Source organism: Narcine bancroftii, chromosome 3, assembly GCF_036971445.1.
Source record: "Narcine bancroftii isolate sNarBan1 chromosome 3, sNarBan1.hap1, whole genome shotgun sequence".
NCBI classification, from domain to species: Eukaryota; Metazoa; Chordata; class Chondrichthyes; order Torpediniformes; family Narcinidae; genus Narcine; species Narcine bancroftii.
This window is the reverse complement of record NC_091471.1, coordinates 206,653,240-206,673,303: the sequence shown is the minus strand read 5'-3', so window position 1 is coordinate 206,673,303 and position 20,064 is coordinate 206,653,240. Positions and strand designations below refer to the sequence as shown.

General features: G+C 42.3%; 1 protein-coding gene across 1 annotated transcript in view; it reads left to right on the top strand.

The window, feature by feature from the left end:
* Positions 1 to 20,064, top strand: part of LOC138758058 (uncharacterized) — a 196,186-nt gene that overhangs the window by 67,523 nt on the left and 108,599 nt on the right. The window contains exon 5 of the mRNA XM_069926427.1: positions 14,716 to 14,787. Within this exon, the coding sequence (XP_069782528.1) occupies positions 14,716 to 14,787 (72 nt within the window). The remainder of the gene's footprint in view (positions 1 to 14,715; positions 14,788 to 20,064) is intronic.

Sequence of the window (20,064 nt, the reverse complement as noted above, 5' to 3'; positions counted from 1 at the left end):
CTGAGTCATCCACGGTGTTTCCACTGCGAGGTCGTCCCTCGCATCACCCTGCATCGACCACCTCAAAAGTAGGACGCCAGAGCACCTCGAATCGCCGCACATCGGCCACAACCGGATGTGTTTCCAGTGTGGCCAAATTCGAGGTGTCACCGCGCATCACCGCGCTTCTCCTCACATTACCTCGCATCACCGTGCTTTTCCCGGCTCACTAGAAACACCCCCAAATTCACAGCATTCTCAGGCGGGAGGCTGATTAGCCAGAAGTCAAAGTCCATATGGGGACCAATGACATGGGTAGGAAAGGTAAGGATAGTTCAGGGAGTTAGGTGCTGGGTTGAATGACAGGGCCTCCAGGGTTGTGATCTCAGGATTACTACCTGTGCCACATGCTGGTGAGGTTAGAAATAGGAGGTTAATGCAGATTAATGTGGATAAAGACATGGTGCAGGAGGGAGGTCTTCAGGTTTCTGGATCATTGGGTTCTCTTCCAAGGAAGATGAGGCCTGTTCTGATGGTTTGCATCTCAACTGGAGGGGGACTAATATTCTTGCAGTAAGGTTTGCTAGTGCTGCTCCATTAGGTTTAAATTAGATTTGAAGGCCGATAGGATCCAGAGTGCCAGACTAGATAGATGAGTGGGAGGAGGGAAAATATGATGTGAAAATTGCATGCAGCATTAGAAGTCAAAGGGGTGTATGTGGTGGAATTTTCTGAAGTATGTCTATTTGAATGCAAGGATTATTGTAGGAAAGGCAGATGAACTAAAAGCGTGGATTGGCATATGGAATTATGACATTGTGTCCATTAGTGAAAATTGTTTGCAGAAGGGGCAGGACTGGCAGCTCAATGTTCTGGCTTCCATTGCTTTAGACATGATAGAACCGGGGGGATGAAAATGGGAAGGGTGGTATTGTTTGTCAGGGAAAATATCACAGCTGTGCTCAGGCAGGACAGAACTGAGGGCTTGTCAACTGAGGCTATATGGGTGGAGCTGAGGAAAAGGTATGACACTTATGCGTTTGTATTAAAGACTGCCCAATAGTCAATGAGAATTGGAGAAGCAAGTTTTTAGAGAGATAGCAGACAGCATCAGGAAATGTAAGATTGTGATAGTAGGGGATTTTAATTTTCCACATATTGACTGGGACTCCCATACTGTAAAAGGGCTGGATGGCTTAGAGTTTTGTAAAATGTGTTCAGGAATATTTTCTAAATCAATATATGAAGGTACCATCCTGGGAGAATATAAATCTGGATCTCCTTTTAGGGAACGAGACAGGACAGATGACAGAATATTTTGGGTCCAGTGATCATAATACCATTAGTTTCAAGTTAGTTATGGAGAAGGATAGGTCTGGGCCTTGGGTTGAGATTTTAAATTGGAGAAAGGCTAATTTTAAGGAAATGAGAAAGTATCTAGAATGTGTGGATTGGGATGAGTTGTTTTCAGGCAAGGATGTGTGAGGTAAGTGGAGGACCTTCAAAGGTGAAATTTTAAGAGTACAGAATTTGTGTGTTCCTGTCAGCATTAAAGGCAAGGTTTGCAGGCAGAGGGAACTTTGGTTTTCAAGCGATATTAGAGATCTGGTTCAGAAGAAGAGACAGATGCATAGCAGATATAGGCAACGTCGAGCAAATGAGGTATTTGAGGCATATAAAAAATGCCAGAAATACCTCAGAAGGAAATCAGGAAAGCTTAAAAAAAGAAATGAGGTTGCTCTGCCATACAATGTGAGGGAAAATCCTAAGAGTTTCTATAGGTATATTAAGAGCAAAAAGGATAGTAATGGACAAAATTGGTCCCCTTGAAAATCAGAGTGGTCGGCTTTGTATGAAGCCAAAAGAGATGGAGGAGATCTGAAATGGTTGTTTTTTTTTTCATCAATATTCACTCAGGAAATGGACATAGAGTTGTGGGAAGTAAGGAAAACAAGTAGTTGCTGTCTTAAAGCAAATAAGGATGGATACATCCCCAGGGCCTGAAAAGATATTCCTTTGGACCTTGAGGGAGGCTAGTGTAGAAATTGCAGGGGCTCTGGCAGAAATAATGAAACTGTCTGTAGCCATGGGTTTGCTGCCGGAGGATTGGAGAGTAGTTCACATTGTTCTTTTGTTTAAAAAAAAAGGCTCCAAAAGAAAACCTGGAAATTATAGGCCAGTGAACCTGATGTCAGTAGTAGGTTAATTTATTGGAAGGTGTTCTAAGAAGTCGGATATATAAATTATTTGGATAGACAGAAATTGATTAGGGGTAGTTACATGGCTTTGTGCATGTTAGGTTGTGTTTAATCAATCTTGTAGAGTTTTTTGAGGAAGTTACCAGGAAAGTTGATGAAAGAGGAAACTTCTTGACACAGATTGATGGGAACGTGGAACAAGCTGCCAGCTGAGGTGGTGAATGCAGGATAAATTTTAACATTTAATAAGAATTTGGACAGGTACATGGATGGGAGGCAGATGGAGGTGCAGGTCAGTGTTTAAAAAAAGTTTGGAATAGTGTAAAAGGGCCATTTCTGTGCTGTAGTGCTCTAGGGTTCAATGGTTTAAACATCCTTTTGTGTGTGTCTTTTGAACATTACAAATTGAAGGAAGTAGTCATCTTGATTAGAAGATAATAGTTTGTGTCTTAGAAAATAATTTGCCACCCATGCGTACTGTTGTCAACTAGGCTCCCATTTCTATTTGGTGCATCTGCTGTTGAAACACATGTGGAGCAGGTCTGTGAAAGATCCAATTTCAATGTGCTCACCCAAACTCAAATTATTATGTTTATTTTTTAAAGGGGACCTTTTAAAATGTTTCATTACTCAATTTGAGAGATGGCTGATAGTTACCCAGACAAATGTCTTTATTTATTTTTTTAAAAATTGGGGTTTCGATAGATAAGCTGCCTTATTAATGCCAAGAATTTTTCTTTTTTATGTGTACCTTATCTCAACCTTATCACAATAAACAGTGCACAAGGATCACATAAATTATCAAAATAAATATATAAATATTTGGGATGGATGTCACGGTTATAGAATACTGTTCATCAGTTTCACAGCCTGTGGCACAAAGCTATTCCCCAGCATGGCAATCCTGATTTTGATGCTCCTGTACCTTTTTGATGGTAGTGGGTTTAAGAAACTGCACTAGATGGAAAGAGTCTTCTATAATTCCTTAAGCCCTATTTAGACAGCGCTCCCAGTAAATGTTGGCTATAGAGGAAAGGGAGACCCCAGTGATCATAACAGCTGCATTAATAATCCTCTGTACAGATTTCTAGTCTGATGCTTTGCTGCTACTAAAATGATGCACAATGATGTAGCCAGGCAGGACATACTCAATTGTGGTTCTGTTATAGTTTGTTAAGATAGGCACCAGTAGCCTTGCCCTCCTTGGCCTCCTTAGGAAGATTAGATGCTGTTGCACCTTCCTGACAAATGAGGAGATGTTGTGAGTCCAGGATAGGTTGTCCTTTATATGCACGCAAAGGAGCTTTGTGCTCTCTACTCTTTCCACAACAGAACCATTGATATGTAGTGGAGAATGTTCGACCTTCATCCTCCTGAAATCCAAAATCATCACCTATGTTTTGACCATATTAGCACTCAGGCTGTTGTTCTCACACCATTTTACAAACTTTTCAACCTTCTCTCTGTAATGTGACTCATCATTGTTGCTGATGAGGTCAACGACCTTTGACAAAATTTGACGATTCTGTTGGGAATGAATCTGGCAGTGTAGTCATGAGTCAGCAGCATGAACAGTCTTCATTAACATGCGGAGCAAGTCACAATAGGGGTCACATGCACACACACCTAGATTTGAATTCTGCATTGTCTATAAGCAATTTGTATGTCCTCTCTATGTCTGCATGTGTTTTCTCTGGGGTCTCTGGCTTCCTCCCACCCTTCAAAAATGTACCAGTGTGTAGGTTAATGGGTATAAATTGGGTGACACATGAGTGGGAAGGGAAGGTTAAAAATCACCGCTCTAATTGATACTGAAATATTTTGCTTGAGAAAAATTGTCATTGGCCCATTTCCTTTGGAGTGATGAAACTGCACATAACAAATCAATTAGGTAGGATTAAAACAGTGATTTTCAAACTTTTTTTTTCCACCCACATACAACCTTAAGCAATCTCTTACTAATCACAGAGCACCTATGGCATAGGGAATACTTAAAAGCGGTATGTGAGTGGAAAGAAAAAGGTTGAGAACCACTGATCTAATTTTAAAAAATTCTTTTGAGAGCTGGGCATTGCTGCAAAACCAAGATTTATTGCTTACCCCTCAATGCCATTGAGAAGAAAGTGGTGAGCTCCCTTCTCGGAGAACTGTTACAGTTCTCTTTGGTGAAGATACTCTCACAATCTTATCGAGTAGGGACTTTCGGTATTTAGGCCTAGCGTTATTGAAGAATGATCAATTTATTTCCTATACAGTAAAGATGCTGTGCAGTACCTTTATGACTGTGTTTGTGGTCAAGTCTGGGCAGGAGATGGCAAAGGGAAATTGGGAGTACTCATCAACGACGTTGAGGAAGTACAGGTTTCAGTTGGAGGAGGGCAGGGGCCCCTTGAAATCCATGCTCAGGCATTCAAAAAGTAGTGGGGGGGGAGTTGGCCTTGATCAGATGTGACTTGTTGGGTTTGTAGAAGCATGGCTTGCACTCAGCACAGACCCAGCAGTTTCTGGTCAGCATCCTGACATCGTCAATGGAAAAGGGAAGATTTCTGGCTTTGAAAAAGCCTGGTAACCCCAGGGTGACGGAGTTGGTTAGACTGCTAAGTGGCGCACATCCTGGGGACAAGGCATCTGAAGGCTTGTTGAGCTTCCCAGGCAGGTACAAGATGTCATAGTTATAGATGGAGATTCCTATTCTTCACCTCAGAATCTTAACATTTTTGATTTTACCCCACATTGGTCAGTCAGCAGGGTAAATTGTTTGCTGGCCAGATAGTTCCTCCAGTGTTGCACTGCCTCAACGATTGCCTGGGCCACCTTCTTGATAGAGGAGTGCCGGATTTCAGGGCCATGGAGGGTGCAGGAGAAAAATGCCACATGTCTGCCTGCTTGGTTAAGGGTGACGGCTAAGGCAAAGTCGGAGTCATCGCTCTCCATCTGGAAAGGGGTAGATTTGTTCATGGCATGCATTGTGGCCTTGGCAATGTCTCATTTGATGTGGGTGAAAGGCACCTATGCTTCCGCCAACAGAAGGAAGGAGGTGGCTTTCATCAGGGTTCAGGGACCCACTAGGCGTAATATGAGAAGAAGCTCAGGCACCTCTTCAGGGCCTTTTGGCTGTGAGGGAGTGTGAGCTCCATCAGGAGGTGCATGCTGTCGGGGTCAGGATCGATGACACCATGTTTCACCACTCAACTGAGGATGGCCAGACATGATGTGTGAAACACACCTTTGTTTTTATTATCAGTGAATTTGAGTGCCTTGACCGTTTGGAAGAATTTTTCTAAGTTTTTGTTATGGTCCTGCAGGTTATGGCCATGATGGTGACATTGTGACATGGCCTGAGCCCATGCTGGTCCACCATCCCGTCCATTTCGCTCTGAAAGATGGAGACACTATTGGTGACTCCAAAGGAAATCTGTAGAAAGTGGTAGGAGCGGCCATCGCCTTGAATGCGCTGTACTGGTGGTCCTCTGGGTGGATGGGGAGCTGGTGATATGGCTATTTTTAAATCCATGGAGGAGAAAACCCGGTGTTGGGCGATCTGGTTCACCCTGTAGGCAATGAGGAGGAGGGGGTATGCATCCAGCAATGTGAAAAGGTTGATGGTTTGGCTGTAATCGATCACCATGTGATGTTCTCTCCATTTTTGACCACTAAGGCCTGGGCTCTTCAGGGGATAGTGCTTGGTTCAATGACCTCCTTGGCCAGAGGCCATTGCACCACCATCCTGTATCACCTGCTCTTGATAATGAACGGTTTACAGATGGGTGTGAGATTGGAAAACAGGTGGGAGTGTATCTGGAAGATGGACAGCCCACAAGTGGGATGCAGTGGGTGATTCGTAGTATGCTGCTTGGCCACCTGCAGTGTGGGGTTGTTGTGGACCATGAGGGGAATGGGGCCTGTTGAACTCCTTAGTGATGCTCTTGAGGTGGTACTGGAAGTCCAACCCCACTATCATGGGCACACAGAGCTGTGGCATTACTAACAGTTTAAAATTTTCATTGGTTGTGCTGCGTATGGTCAGCATTGCCATGCAGTCGCCACAAATCTCTGCCGACTGGGACCTGGAGGTCATAGAAATCTGCAACTCGCATGAGAGAGTAGTCCTGCACAGTGTCAGGATGCACAAAACGCTCTGTGCTCCTGCTGTTGAATATATACAGTGAGATCACCATTTACCTTGACCTCCATCATCAAATAGTCGATGCCAGTACCCAATTGTTATCAGATTGGTAAGATGGTACCTGTGTCTCAGGCTGGTGAGATGTGGCCTCCATTAGCAGGGGGGCAGAAGTGGTGCCATAAGTGATACTGGCCAAGATGGTGCCCTTCTTTTCCCGCATGCTGTGCTGTTGTTTGGGGTGGAAATGACACTGACCAAGATGGCGCCTGCTCCCACTGCCTGCATGTAGTGCTGCTAGGGAGAGGGGAAGGTCTGGACTTACAAATTTTGAGTGTCCCCTTTTCCCACACCCTGAGCACAATGCTTCTTTGGCTGGGCAGTGCTTCTGAGGATGTTTCTGTTGGCTGCAGAAATAGCACTTTGGGCGCTCTGTGGCAACGGCAGAAGTGGCCTGGGACTCTGTGTCCCAAGATAGTGGCACCTGCATTCTCCAAGAGGCAGTCACATTGTTCCAGAGGACTACATCCAACATTTTGGTCACCTCAAAGACCTTTTGCAAGGTCAGTTCGTCCAGTTCCAACTGTCACTGGTGGATATAGTCTGATTAGATGCCTGCTACGCAGGCATCCTGAATGAGTTCATCTGTATAGATCTCAGCAGTAACATCCCTGCAGCCACAGGCTTGTCCGAATTTGCACAGGACCTGAAAGTATTCCTCAAAGGGCTCACCAGATTGTTGCTTGCGAGTGACCAGGAGATGTCTGCCTAGACCACATTTGTCCTGGGCCTCTAGTGGCTTTGGAGCTTGTTCATAACTTCCTTGTACATTATGCAGCCCCTGATGGTTGCATAGGCCCAGTGGCCGACCCGCGATCATAGCAGGCGCAGCTTGTTGTTGTCAGAACCCATGACTTGAGCGAAGGCGTGCAGAAAGTCATTAAAGCCAAGTAGCCAGAGCTCAAATCAGTCTGGGGCTTCAGGCAATTGCTGATCAAGATCTAGCTTTTCTGGCCTCTGCAACTTGTCCATTGCAGTTTTTAAAAAAAGTTATAGAAATAAAATTGATACACTATTAATAACGGCAAAAGACTGGATAAGCTGTTGATAAGGTTCCGCATGTAAAGTTAGTAAGGAAGGTTCAGCCACTAGGGATTAATAGAGAGATGGTAAGATCGGTACAGAGGTGGCTGGAAGATAGACAGCAGAAAGTCATGGTGGACAGCTATCTGTAAGGATCGAAGCCTGTGATGAATGGTGTGCCTCAGGGATCGGTGCTGGGTCCCCTGTTGTTTATCATTTATATTAATGGTTTGGATGAGGGGGTGGTTAACTGGGTAAGCAAATATGCAGATTATATGAAAATAGGGGGAATGGTGGAAAGTGAGGAAGGGTTTCTTAGATTACAGAAGGATTTGGTTTGTTTGGAAAAGTGGGCTGAAAGATGGCAGATGGAATTTAATGTAGACAAGTGCGAGGTACTGCATTTTGGAAAAAATAACCAAATTATAACATATGCAGTTAAGGGGAGGGCATTGAGCAATGCAGAGGAACAGAGTGATCTTGGAGTTATGGTACAGGGTTCCTTGAAGGTGGATTACCATGTAGACAGGGTGGTTAAGAAGGCAGATGGTATGCTGGCCTTCATAAATCATAGCATAGTGTATAGGACTGTTTAAGACATTGGTGAGGCCAGGTTTGGAGTATTGTGTTCAGTTCTGGTCTCCAAATTATAAGAAGGATGTAGATAAGGTGGAGAGAGTGCAGAGAAGATTTACAAAAATGTTGCCTGGCTTACAACATCTAGTGTACAGAGAAAGATTAAAGAGACTGGGACTTTATTCATTGGAACGTAGACAGTTGAGAGGGGATTTGATAGAGGTATTTAAAATTATGAAAGGAATAGATAGACTATACGTGAGCAGACTCTTTCCCCTGAGGGCAGGGGAAGTTGGAACAGAGGGCATAAGATAAAGGTAAGGGGGCAAAACTTTAGGAGAAATGTTAGAGGATAGTGATGGCAGAATGGAATGATCTTCCAGAGGAGATAGTTGCGGCAGGGTTCTTTCTGTCATTTAAGAGAAGGTACATGGATATGAGGGAGTTGGAGGGTTATGGGCAGAGAGTGGGAAGGACAAACTAATGGAGTTGTTCAAGTGAACTGGAGCAGTCTCAAAGGGCTGATATGGCCTGTTTCCACGCTGTAAACTGTTATATGGTTACTAGACAACAAGCTTTTATTACCATAAGACTAGACATATGCTCCAGTTACTGGCTCGATTCCAGGATTTGTCCTGAGGGAAGGACTTGGGCATAATAGCCCTTATTGGGGAATTCCAGGGGGAGGAGTTACAGGGAGGAGGCTGGCCAACCATATACAGAGATACAGTACCAATGGCATAACAGCAGCAAGGGAGGCCACATCAGTGAGGAGGAGGAGGGATGGCTCTGTGAATGGAGATTGAAGGGGTTGGAGAGCTGGATTAAAGAAGGGAAATGGAAGGGAAGGAGAACCTAGAGTAGGCTAGCAGAAACCGTGAAAGTCAATGTTAATGCCATCTGGTTGGAGAGTGACCAGACAGAAAAATGTTGCTCCTCCTATTTTATGGGTGGTCTTGGTGGGATAGTACATGACGTGGAATTGAAGTGGTTGGCCAGTGGGTCTTCAAACTTTTAAGTTTTACCACCAATGTGTTGATGCTGGGTGACTTGGTGATGCTATTGCCATTTATTGTCAATTGTTTCTGGAGTACAATCTGTGTTGGAGATGGCCTTTGGCAGTTTTGTGCTGCAAATATGATTTCCTAAGGAGTCAAACACAAAAGTCTGCAAATACTGTGAATGAAGTAAAAACATAATGCTGGAGAAACTCAACAGGTCAAACAGTGTCTTTTATATAGCAAGGATAAAAATACATAACCAATGCTTTGGACGAACCCTTCATTAAGGTATGGAAAAATGTTGGCAAGCATCCAAACAAAAGGTAAGGGGGGAAGGCATATAGGAAGGAGAACGGTAGCAAAGGCAGGAGGTTATAAATGGAGAAGGGAGGGAGGCCACATCAGCAAGCAGGGGAAGGAGAGACAGCTTGGCGAATAGACAGGTATGCGGGTGAAGAGCTGAGGGAAATAAGACTGGGAGGGGGAGCAGGTTAGCAGAAACTGGAAAAGTCAGTGTTAATGCCATCCGGCTGGAGAGTGCCCAGATGGAAAATCAGGTGTTCTTCCAATTTACTTGGTGGGATAGTATGAGCCCATGGACAGTCACTCAAATATGGGAGTGGGACACACAACTGGCATGATTTGCCACTGGGAGGTCCCTATCACTGGTGTGGACAGAGTGAATATGCTTTGCGAAGTGATCTCCCAAGCTGCGCACAGTCACTCCAATGCAGAGAAGGCGACAAAGGATACAGTAAATTAATCCTGAGGATACTCAAGTGAAGTGTTGCTTCACTTGAAAGGCCTGCTTGAGGCCTTGGATTGTGGTGAGGGAGGAGGTGTGGGCACGTGTGGCACCTCCTGCGGCTATAGGGGAAGGTGCCATGGGTGAGGGGAGGTGATTGGTAGGGAGTGCATGAGGGAGTCAGTATTATTTCCCATGCCTATTATCCAGATCTTGTGGCATGCAGAAGTAGACTACTTCATTTGTTTTAGGGTTGTGAATAAAATTGGGCATTGCTCAATCATCAGTGGAAAACCTTACCTCTCACCTTATTTTGGATGGAAAGTCTGGATGAAACAACTAAAGACAATTGAACAATGAGGACACTATCCTGAGTAACTTCTGCAGTGATATCCTGGGGCTGGGAAAAATGACCACCAAGAGCCATAATTTTAATTCTTTGTGCAGTGAATAACTCCAATTTTTGGAGCATTTTTCCATGGAAGCAGTCTGATTTTACTTTCACTCTTGGTGTATTGATTCATGAAGTGTTGTCTTGATGATGAACATTTACTGGAATTCATCTGTTTGGAATATATTTTGGACCAAGGTTGTGATAAGGAGCTTAATCTACCTGGCAAAATCTGAACTGGGTATTGGCAAGCTGTTCATGGTGAGTAAGTGTTTCTATATAGTACTGGATTATGCTGTGCATTGCTTTGAATGTGATTAGAGTAGACTGATGATCATTATTTTGTGAGATTGGATTTGTTCTTGTTTTGGTAAACAAAGCATCTCGATGACTTTCCATATTGTCAGTTTGCTGCATATTCTGTAATTTGACTGAAGCCGATTGGCTTGAGAAACCGCTAGTCCTGGACCATAATTCTAAAATAATGCAGGTGGAATGTTTCGAGTCCCATGGGTGTTCCTGCATTCATTGCTCTCAGGCATTTATTGGACTTTGTGATGGTGGGGATATCAGAAGGAAGCTGAAGTGGATCATCCAGTTCTGGCTGAGCAGAGTTGCAAATGCTAATTAATGCCTTACTTTAACACTGATGTGTTATAACCTATCATGTTGGACAACAGGTATATTCTGAGAGCCTCTTCCTCCCATTATTTGTTTGATTGTTTTACACCTGTTCACAACTAGATGTAGCAGAGGACTTCAGAGCTTTCATCAGATTCCTTGTGTCTCTTGCATGTTGTTCTTGTGGTTTAACACAGAACTTATCCCGTGCTGAATATTCACCAGGCTGCATTATTTGGTGTTGTTCCCAACCTGCCTTCTGGATTTCTTAATAAACTTTAATTGATCTCCTGGTTTAATAAAGCCGAGCAGTTTATTAAAGTTAGTAAAATATTGTGTGAAAACCTTGTTTTTTTTAAATAGAGGACAAAAGCAAATCAAATGTGCCAAACTTTCATCAGTAAGCAAACTCTGAGGAATCTGATGGGAAATAAAAAGTCATTTGATGTTTTGGTTGAGACCCCTTCATCTGAACTGATTCAATTTGTTTCAAATTCTAGCACATCCTGTGTCTCCCTGAAGTTTCATGAAGACTGATCGAGCTAAAGAATTATTTACAATTCTGGCCATTTTGATTTAGAAAAAATTGATTTTGATGCTACCAGATGAGCCACTTTACCGGAAGCAGAGAAGGTGGTGGTGATTTTGTTGATTTTTCTCAAAATCCTGGATGATCTAACCTGCTCCCCCTCCCAGTGACAATGGGAGCAGATTTTATTTTTAGTAACATATAGTTGTGACTTGGATTACACTGACTCAAAGAGCAGAGTAAAGTTCAGCAGTGGCACTTATAAAGGACTGGCTACACACATGAAAGCAAAAACTACAAGGTTATGGAGAATGTGGGAAAATGGCAATAGTTTGATGGGGTTGTTAAGGAGATGATACAAATTTAATAAGACAACTTGTGTATTGTTTCCTTCTGAAGTTCATGATCAAATTAGACTTCAACATTTTAACTAAATGGGTGGAGTGATGTGACAAAAGATACTGCAGTGGTCGTGTATGAAAATTGACTGGAATTCAGATAACTTGATTCTTACTGTCTTCAACAGAAGACATAGTTTGCATATAAAAATGCCACAAAACAATTTTATTTACATTTATTATTTTAAGATGTTTGATTTGGTCATGTTTGACCAGATGAGGGTGCTCTTAACTCAGGAAAAGAATGACAATGAAAACAGCTGTGACATTGGCTCCGTAGGAGATGATAATTCCATGGATGTAACATGGGAATGTTCAACTTTAAAAATTTTTTTACCCATTTTCAGTATGGGTTAATGCTTCATTTCTTTGTACAGCATCTTGGGAAGCTGTACGTAGTCCTTGTTACAACTACAAGGTGATTTGAGAAGCAAATTAAGTCAGAAGATTGTTTTGAGTCCAGAGGGACCCCAAAACACAGCAGGAATGGAAATTCACCAAGGCAAATGGTTACAAACAAAAGTTGCTTTTAATTTTCTTTAAACATAAAAACAAACTTTAACTTATTTCTATCAACTTAACATAACTTAACCCCCTTCTGATTCTAAGCGCACATGTATGTAATGTGTATATATTCAGGAAAGTTCTTTGATTCACAGTCCAATCTCACTTCTCCTCCTCCAAGTTCACCGGTATCGGGCAATTTTTATACTGTGCACAGAATTTAACATTTATGAATTTTTACCAGGCTTTTGTGCTTGAAGGTAAATGGTTACCACTCAGGAAGGTTCTTGTTGGTTTCAGAGAGAGATTTGTTGCTTGTTGGACACACACAAACTGATTCCCTCCGATCAGCCACTTCAGTGTCTTGCCGAAGAAACTTACCCCATCATGGGTTTTCCAAATGATAACCTCTTCTTCCAGGTCACCACAGAGTTCCTCTTGTTTCCTTTATATCAGGAGAAACACACCAGCCAGCCACTTCCTCTTGTAAGGACTACAAGGGTTTTCAACAGAATGAACTCAGAACTCACAACCTGTCTTCAAAATGGTGTTTTCAACAAGCTTGCCACTGTAGAACTCAGTTATTTTTCTTTCTCTAAAAGAGAAAACCTATTTGGTCTTTTCTCTTACTCTGCTTGCAAAACCACATGACCCCTCTTAGAACAGCAAACTGCAACCAGACAGATTGCTAGCACTGAAATCAGTTTCCTGAGCCTGGCCATCTGTTGCTTTAAAAATAGTCCACAACATCAGTCCAATTAACTCCTACTTGTGAAGTCTCTATAGGCATTCTTCAAAGTTTCTGTAAAGTCATGAAGTCTGTCTTTCAGCAAAGCTCTTGCATTTTAAATGAGATGTCTTCTGTAAAGTGTTACTAGCCGCTTTCAGGTGGAATCGCCTGGAGAATGCAGCTCTGGAGCAGGCACAAGTGCCTGTGAAGAGACGTTCAGGTGGCAGCACTGACGGAGGTGTTCTGCCATCTGAAAGGTCTGAAGTGGGGAGAGGGGCCACAGAGCAAACACCGGCTCCGAACAGGGGCAGGAGTCTGACAGCTCGTCTCCCCGTTGCCTAACAGCCCCCTCACCGCTGCCTGACAGGCCCCCAGCATGGGACTGCAGGGCTGGGGTGGCCAGCAGCGGAGTATGGGGCTGGGGTAGCTGTCCCCAAGAATCCTGACTTATCAAAAGCTCTCACCTTTTAAATTTAGCAGGATTTTGTGTGCGTGCATAAGCCCCGTACTCCCTCGCCAGCCGCCCCAGCCCCGTACTCCCCCGTCTGCCACACCAGCCCCTTAGTCCCACGCTGGGGGACGTCAGGCAGTGGGGAGGGTAGGTTTCGGCAGCAAGGCTGTCAGCGGGTCTCCAGCTGACTGTCAACAGCCTGCCCGCTGCTAGCAGCTTTGCCTGAGCTGCTTTCAGGTGCAATGGGGGTTTCTTGGAGGAGGATATTATACCTACAGGAGAAGGGTTGGGTAGGTAAACCTCCTGGCTGGATTCTCCACTTTCAGGCGGCCACCCAACTGCCGCATAGGAGTACAATAGGCTGCTTTAAAGTCGGGTAGTGTGGCCACCTGAAAATGGCTACTGTCTCTTTGTGAAGTGACCTACACTAACCCCCACAATCTATCTCTTATAAAGACATATTAATATATAATGTAAAATATAATAAACCCTGTAACAAGATGCTAAAACTACACAGCTTCTTAAGCTGTATCTGTGAAGTGGAACTGAATTATTGTTTCAATATATTTTCATATTTAGCGGCAATGGAAGAGGGTACAAATACTACTTGCCAATCCAAATCTAAATGTTGTTTATATCTTGCTGCATGCAGGCATGGGCAGCTTCATTTTATTCAGGAGATGTGAATCGAATTGAATTATACAGTTGTTAGTGAACGTGGTTAATTCAGACCTTATAATGAAGTAAGGTGGCTGGAGTACCTCCTGCAATGATGCCCAGGGATTGAGATGATAGATTTCCAACAGCATTCCTTTGCATTCCCTGTTGGCTCAGTTTTACCCATGCATTTTAATGGTCTCTGGCAATCACTCTCACCTCACCTTTAAAATTTAGCTCAAAGATCCATTTTTGGACTCCAATTCTTTTGAGATCTGAATCCAAGTTTTTCCTGGCAGAATCTAAACAGGTAATCTGTGAGTAGGTTTTTGGATAACAGCTGCTGCTGGATTGAAGTGTCGATATTACCTTACATCACATGGCAAATTGTACTATTTTAACTACGGATGCTTTAATTGTTGGGAACTGTACCGTATTTTTAAGATTAAATTCACTTTATAAAACTGCCTCGGTGGGAGGAGCAGAACTCAAATGTGCTGGAGAAACTCTACAGGCCATGCAGCATCCATAGGAAGTAAAGGGTAACCAGTGTTTAAGGCCTGAGCTCTGGGTAGGAATTAATTTATTCTTAGTCCAGTTCCCTATTTGAGTTATTAGTCAATTAACATCACGGCTTTGCCACATACTTCTTATTAAGTTGGATGATTTTTATTTACCTTTGTGAAACTACTATTTAAATTATTTTAATGATACTCCATTTCTTTTTAGGAACCTAAGTACTGATGATCACAAGTTTGACTTCTATAGCATTTTATTGGAACTACTGTATGAAGTGCATAGGTAAGATTTTATTTGCTGGACTGATAAACATTGAACATCAGATAAGAGTTCTTCCATAAACAAAGCTTCAGTTGACTCATGCATAAGTTCCAAAGGTATAGGTACCATCATCAGGAGCAGAATTTGATTGAAGTTTCAAAATAAAAAAAAGCCAAGATTCACTCATGAAAATTTAACATTGAACTTTTGTAGACACATACTCTGGGATATTTTCTAATATGCTGGTAGGGTAAATTTTATGAGTGACTATATTTAGTTATGTTTCTCATGCCAAAAACTGGATTGGGTTGCAATGCCATTTATACTGCCTAAAATGCAGGTGACTAGAGATAAAATCAAATTGGATGAAAGAACTTTGTGTGAAATGGGACTTTTGAGTGTACTTTTATTTGAGGTGAGAAGTTAATGGCCTTGAAATATTATCAAATAGCATTACTTAGTGCAGCATAATATGTTGAAATTCAATTTTTCCTGGAGTGAAAAACATTTTGGGTTGGTCATAGCTCAGTCAAGCAATCACCAACTTGAACCATGCTTACATGGGTGATACTCTTTGGAGCTGGAAATGTATTTATTGATGACATTTCTCATTTTTAGCATGGTTGAGTAAATTAAATTATTTTTTTCTGTAGCATGCAAAACCATCCTTCAAATAATTTTGCTGGAAGATTTGAAACTAGAACAGGCATGGATAGGGTCCCTGGAGGAGATGGTTTTGGGGGGCCATAGATTTGCCAAAGTTCAACCAGTGATAAACTATAATTATATATGTTTCAGGTTCCACTTCAGAATGCTGAGCAGCTCATGAATTAAATGTGTATCCACTTCCTTATGCTTTAGGTCATTGTTAACCTTGAGGGCAAATTGCTCATGATCATTGCTAGATATCCTGCAAAACTACATTACCCCTTGACTACCAAACTGAGGTAGTCACAGGATCCTAAAATTTTTCACTTGCATTGATGGATGGATTTTAGGAGATATTGGCTATCTCATTCTTGAATGGTTTCTCTATGTGGCAGATTGAGTTCTGAAAGTTATGATAGCACAAAAAGTTTAGTAGAAATTAATATTAGATCAAAGAACATTTATAGCACAGTATAGGCCCTATGGCCCACAATGTTGTGCTGACCTTGTAAACCTACTCCACAACAATCTGATTCTTCCCTATCTCACACCCATTACACCCTATTTTTTCTAACAACCTATCAAAAGATTTATCAATATTGTCAACTTCAAGTGAGGTCTTGCTGACTGCATCACTCCAAGGACTCCTCCACCCTATTATTCACCAGGCAACATCTCCAGATCTCCAACTTCATTATCATAGGGTTTTTTACTGTGCTACTTAGCAAAGGGTGAGTGGAGCAATGCCTGAGGGCAAGTAAAAAGATAAACAGTAGGAACCACAGGTCGAAAAGAAGATGTAACAGAAGGTAGAAGAGAAAGTAGACAGTGAATGGGAGAGCAGTGTCTGACTATGTGTTCAGGTACTCTCTAACAGAGTACAGATTCCCAAGACATACATAGCACACTGGTTTAAAAGCAAAACACAGGAGATACTAGGTCAAAAGTTGCTTTATACACATGTACTCAGTAGGTCAGGCAGCCTCAGGGGAGAGAGATTAAATATTGTTTTTCAGGTCAAAGCTGGGGAAATGAAATGAAAGCATGGTGAAAGGGAGGATGGGGAAAAAAAAACAAAAAGAGGAGTCAAAGGGTGGGAAGCAGAATTAATAAAATAATCTCGTGGAAACTATAAGCAAGTCTTAGCCTATAGAGTTACATCGTGGTGGAGGCCATGCCACATGAACTTGTCATACAGCAGGTGGTCCGTGGACCTTATCGAAGGACGTGACAGGATGTGAATTTGGTGGAACACCCACCGTCTCCAGGTCATGGGTAGGATGGATCTGGGGAACCCTGTGGATATATTACACAGTAAAGGTGGGCTTCCTGATGAAGGACAGAAATTGCTAAACCTCAGGCTGGTGATGGGGATCTAGTAGAGCTGGTCTTTGCCCAGTTAAGCAACATCGAGTCTTCCTGAGATAACGGAGATAGCTGGTCTGGACAGAGCATCAGCCACAACACTGGACTTGCTGCAACGTGGTGAATATCTGTAGCGTACTGAGATATGTAGGACAGGTGTCGTCGTTGCCTTGCCGACAATTGGTCTGAGGCCTTACTGAATGCATGAGGTCAGTGGCTTGTGGTCTGTGTAGGCGATGAAAACCCTTCCTTCTAACATGTATCAGAAATGTTGTATTGCCAGGTACAGGGCCGACAGCTCATGTTTGAATGCACTGTATTTGAGTTTTGATGTCCGGAGATGTTTCCTGAAGAAAGCCAGGGGACACCACTGTTCAGTGACCCACTGCTCGAGTACTGTGCCGACCACTCTGTCTGATGCATCTGTTGGAGGGGCCGGTGGGAGGAAGAGTCAGGAGGAGTCAAAGATGTGACCTCCGCTTGTTCTGCTTTAGTTGCCTGGAATGTCTTAACTGTTTCATGTGTCCACTGGAGCACCTTGTCGCCAAGTTTGATGAGGTCGAATAGGGGTTGTGTGAGGGTGGCTATGATGATGTAATGGGGGGTGTATTATGCTGACTGCTTCTTATGTATGGAGTTACTTGATATTGGCTATGGCTGTAGAGATGCACCACCCTACTGCTTAGTATAGTGGTGGTTAAGAGTCTATTAACAAAAGCCCTGTATTAGAATAACACTTGTCTGGTCCATGTCTATGGCATATCAATTTTATTAACAGACTCTCAATCATGGATACTTCCCTGAAACCTGGAAGACTTGAGATAGATCAAGATGCCATCTGAGCTGGAGAAATTTTTCACCACTGGGTCCAGTGTTTTGAAGCATACATACGAGTGAACAATGTTGTGCAAGATGCTGTGAAGATGGACCATCTTGTGGCTCTCCTTGGAGAAGCACCTTGAATTATAAGCACAGATAAATCTCTGTTTCAACTTAGAAATATGTTTTGGCTCTGGCTAATGGGAAACTAGGAGTAAAATGACAGGCACAGCATCTGTTTGTCTTGCATAACAAGTTACCATGGTAAGAGAAGGAGTGCTGGAATGTTTAATATTGAGGAGAGAAAAGGGAAGGAAAAATGATGCTGTCATATTGAAGGTGCGGGAAACAACACTGGATTACAAACAGATAAGGTGGAAGTTGAGGACAGGAGAAAAGGGAAGGAGTGAGAGAAGTGTATAAGCTGGAACATGGACAAGCATCTCAATCATAATTGAGGTACATATTTAGTTAAGGAAAAAGGATCTTTTACCTAAGCACCACTTTTTTGCACTAATCACATATCCCTTGATTCACATACTATCCAAAATTCTAGATCTCTCTGTCTTGAATAAATTCAGAGATTCCAAAGGATCTCCACCTTATAGGTGAAGAAATTCCTTGTTATCCTGAGCAGAATGGTTAAATCCTCACTCTAGAAACTCCAGCCAGGGAAAAATCAGTTCATCTATTCTGACAAGCCTTGCAATAATTTTATACTTTTCTATGAGATCACATCTCATTTTTCTAAACTTAAGAGAGTCCAATCCAGTCTGCCAAATCTACTCATATGACAAACCTGTCAATGCAGATATCAATTTGATGATTTTTTTGCTGCATTTCCTATACAATAATTATATCTAACCTTAGGTAAAGAAAATAAATTGGTAACCCCTGGTACATTTCAAATGGTTAGAGGAAACTGGAGCCCCCAAAGAAAACCCATGCATGCATGGAGAGAATGTACAAACTCCTTACAGACAGCATGGGATTTGAACCCCAGTCCCGATCGCTGGCACTGTAAAGGCATTATGCTAACCGCTACACCAACCATGCAACCCCAAAGAAGCCTTAACTCTTCTCAACTTCTCTTTCAATAAGGACCAACATTCTATTTGGCTTTTTAATTGCTTGCCATGCCTGAAAATTAACTTTTTATTGTGATTCTTGCCAAAGAATGCTTAGGTCCTTGGGAATATTAACATCTTTCAATTTACAACTTTCTAAACTGCTCCCTTTCTATGTCTCTTTTTTACTATCTGCTGTGTCCTTTCCCATTCACTTGACCTGAAATTTGATGTATCCTCTTTGGAGCTCACACAGCGACCTTATTTGTTGCAGAAGATAGAGTACAAAAGATCCCTTCATCTAGATTGTCAATGTAGATTGTAAACATTTGCAGTTCCATCCCTAATCTCTGCAATGTCCTACAAGCTATTAGGCCCTTTCACACTGACACTTTGTCCTAATAATTGATGGCCAATCTATTGCTTAAGGGTCCAGTGTGAAAGCTCCTTAATTGGCACACAGATCTCAAATCACTCCGGGGTTGTATCATCTTCGCTGTCAACAGACACCCGTGAGCCGATTAGCCCAGTGTGAAAGGGACTCGGTCTATCCAGGGACGTGAGTGCAGGAACGTGAAAGAAACAAAAATTACCCAATCTATATATAAACTTTTATAAATTTCTAAAAGAGCGTGGGGAAGTCGCAGCAGGAGAGAGCGAGAGATGGTAGACCTGGCCCCCCCAGAATTCTGTGCGACAGAGAAACCCCTCCATGAGTGCTCCATGCATACAGCCCTTTCTCTGCTGCACAGAATTCTAGGAGGGCAGGTCAGCACTGGACTTTCCCATAGTCTTTTTTTTTAAATATATTTGATTTTTGATTTTTCAAAGACTCATGAAAATACAATCAACAGAATTTTACATTCTCTTTCTGCGTAATATGATTTACAGAGTCCTTATTTTCCCCTCCTTACACATTCCCCTCCCTTAAATTATACAAATACTAAAATATAAAATCACAAAAATACAGACATACAAAAACACCTAAACTCCAACAAAGAAAATGATCCTCCTCAAAGCCAGAGGATCTCAGACATTAAATAAAAACAGGTAGGCAAAAACACATATTGTCTGTGCCACATTCCTCATTTCATACACTTAATCCTTTACCTACTGGAATGGATTTTTTTCTCTTATTCATGGGAGGGGGTGTAAATTATATCTGTGTACCTGTGTGCCTCAGATACAGTTGCCACAACTTCAACAAATGTGGCACATCTCTTCCATAAATTCTAGATAATTTTCTCAAGTTGAATGCAACTCTGTATTTCCATATTCCATCATGTGATATTTAACTAGGAGTCAGACTTCCACGTAACCACTATATACTTTCTGGCTACTGACAAGGCAACCTTCACAAACTGAATTTGGTGTCTGGACAGTCTAAATTATTCTTCTC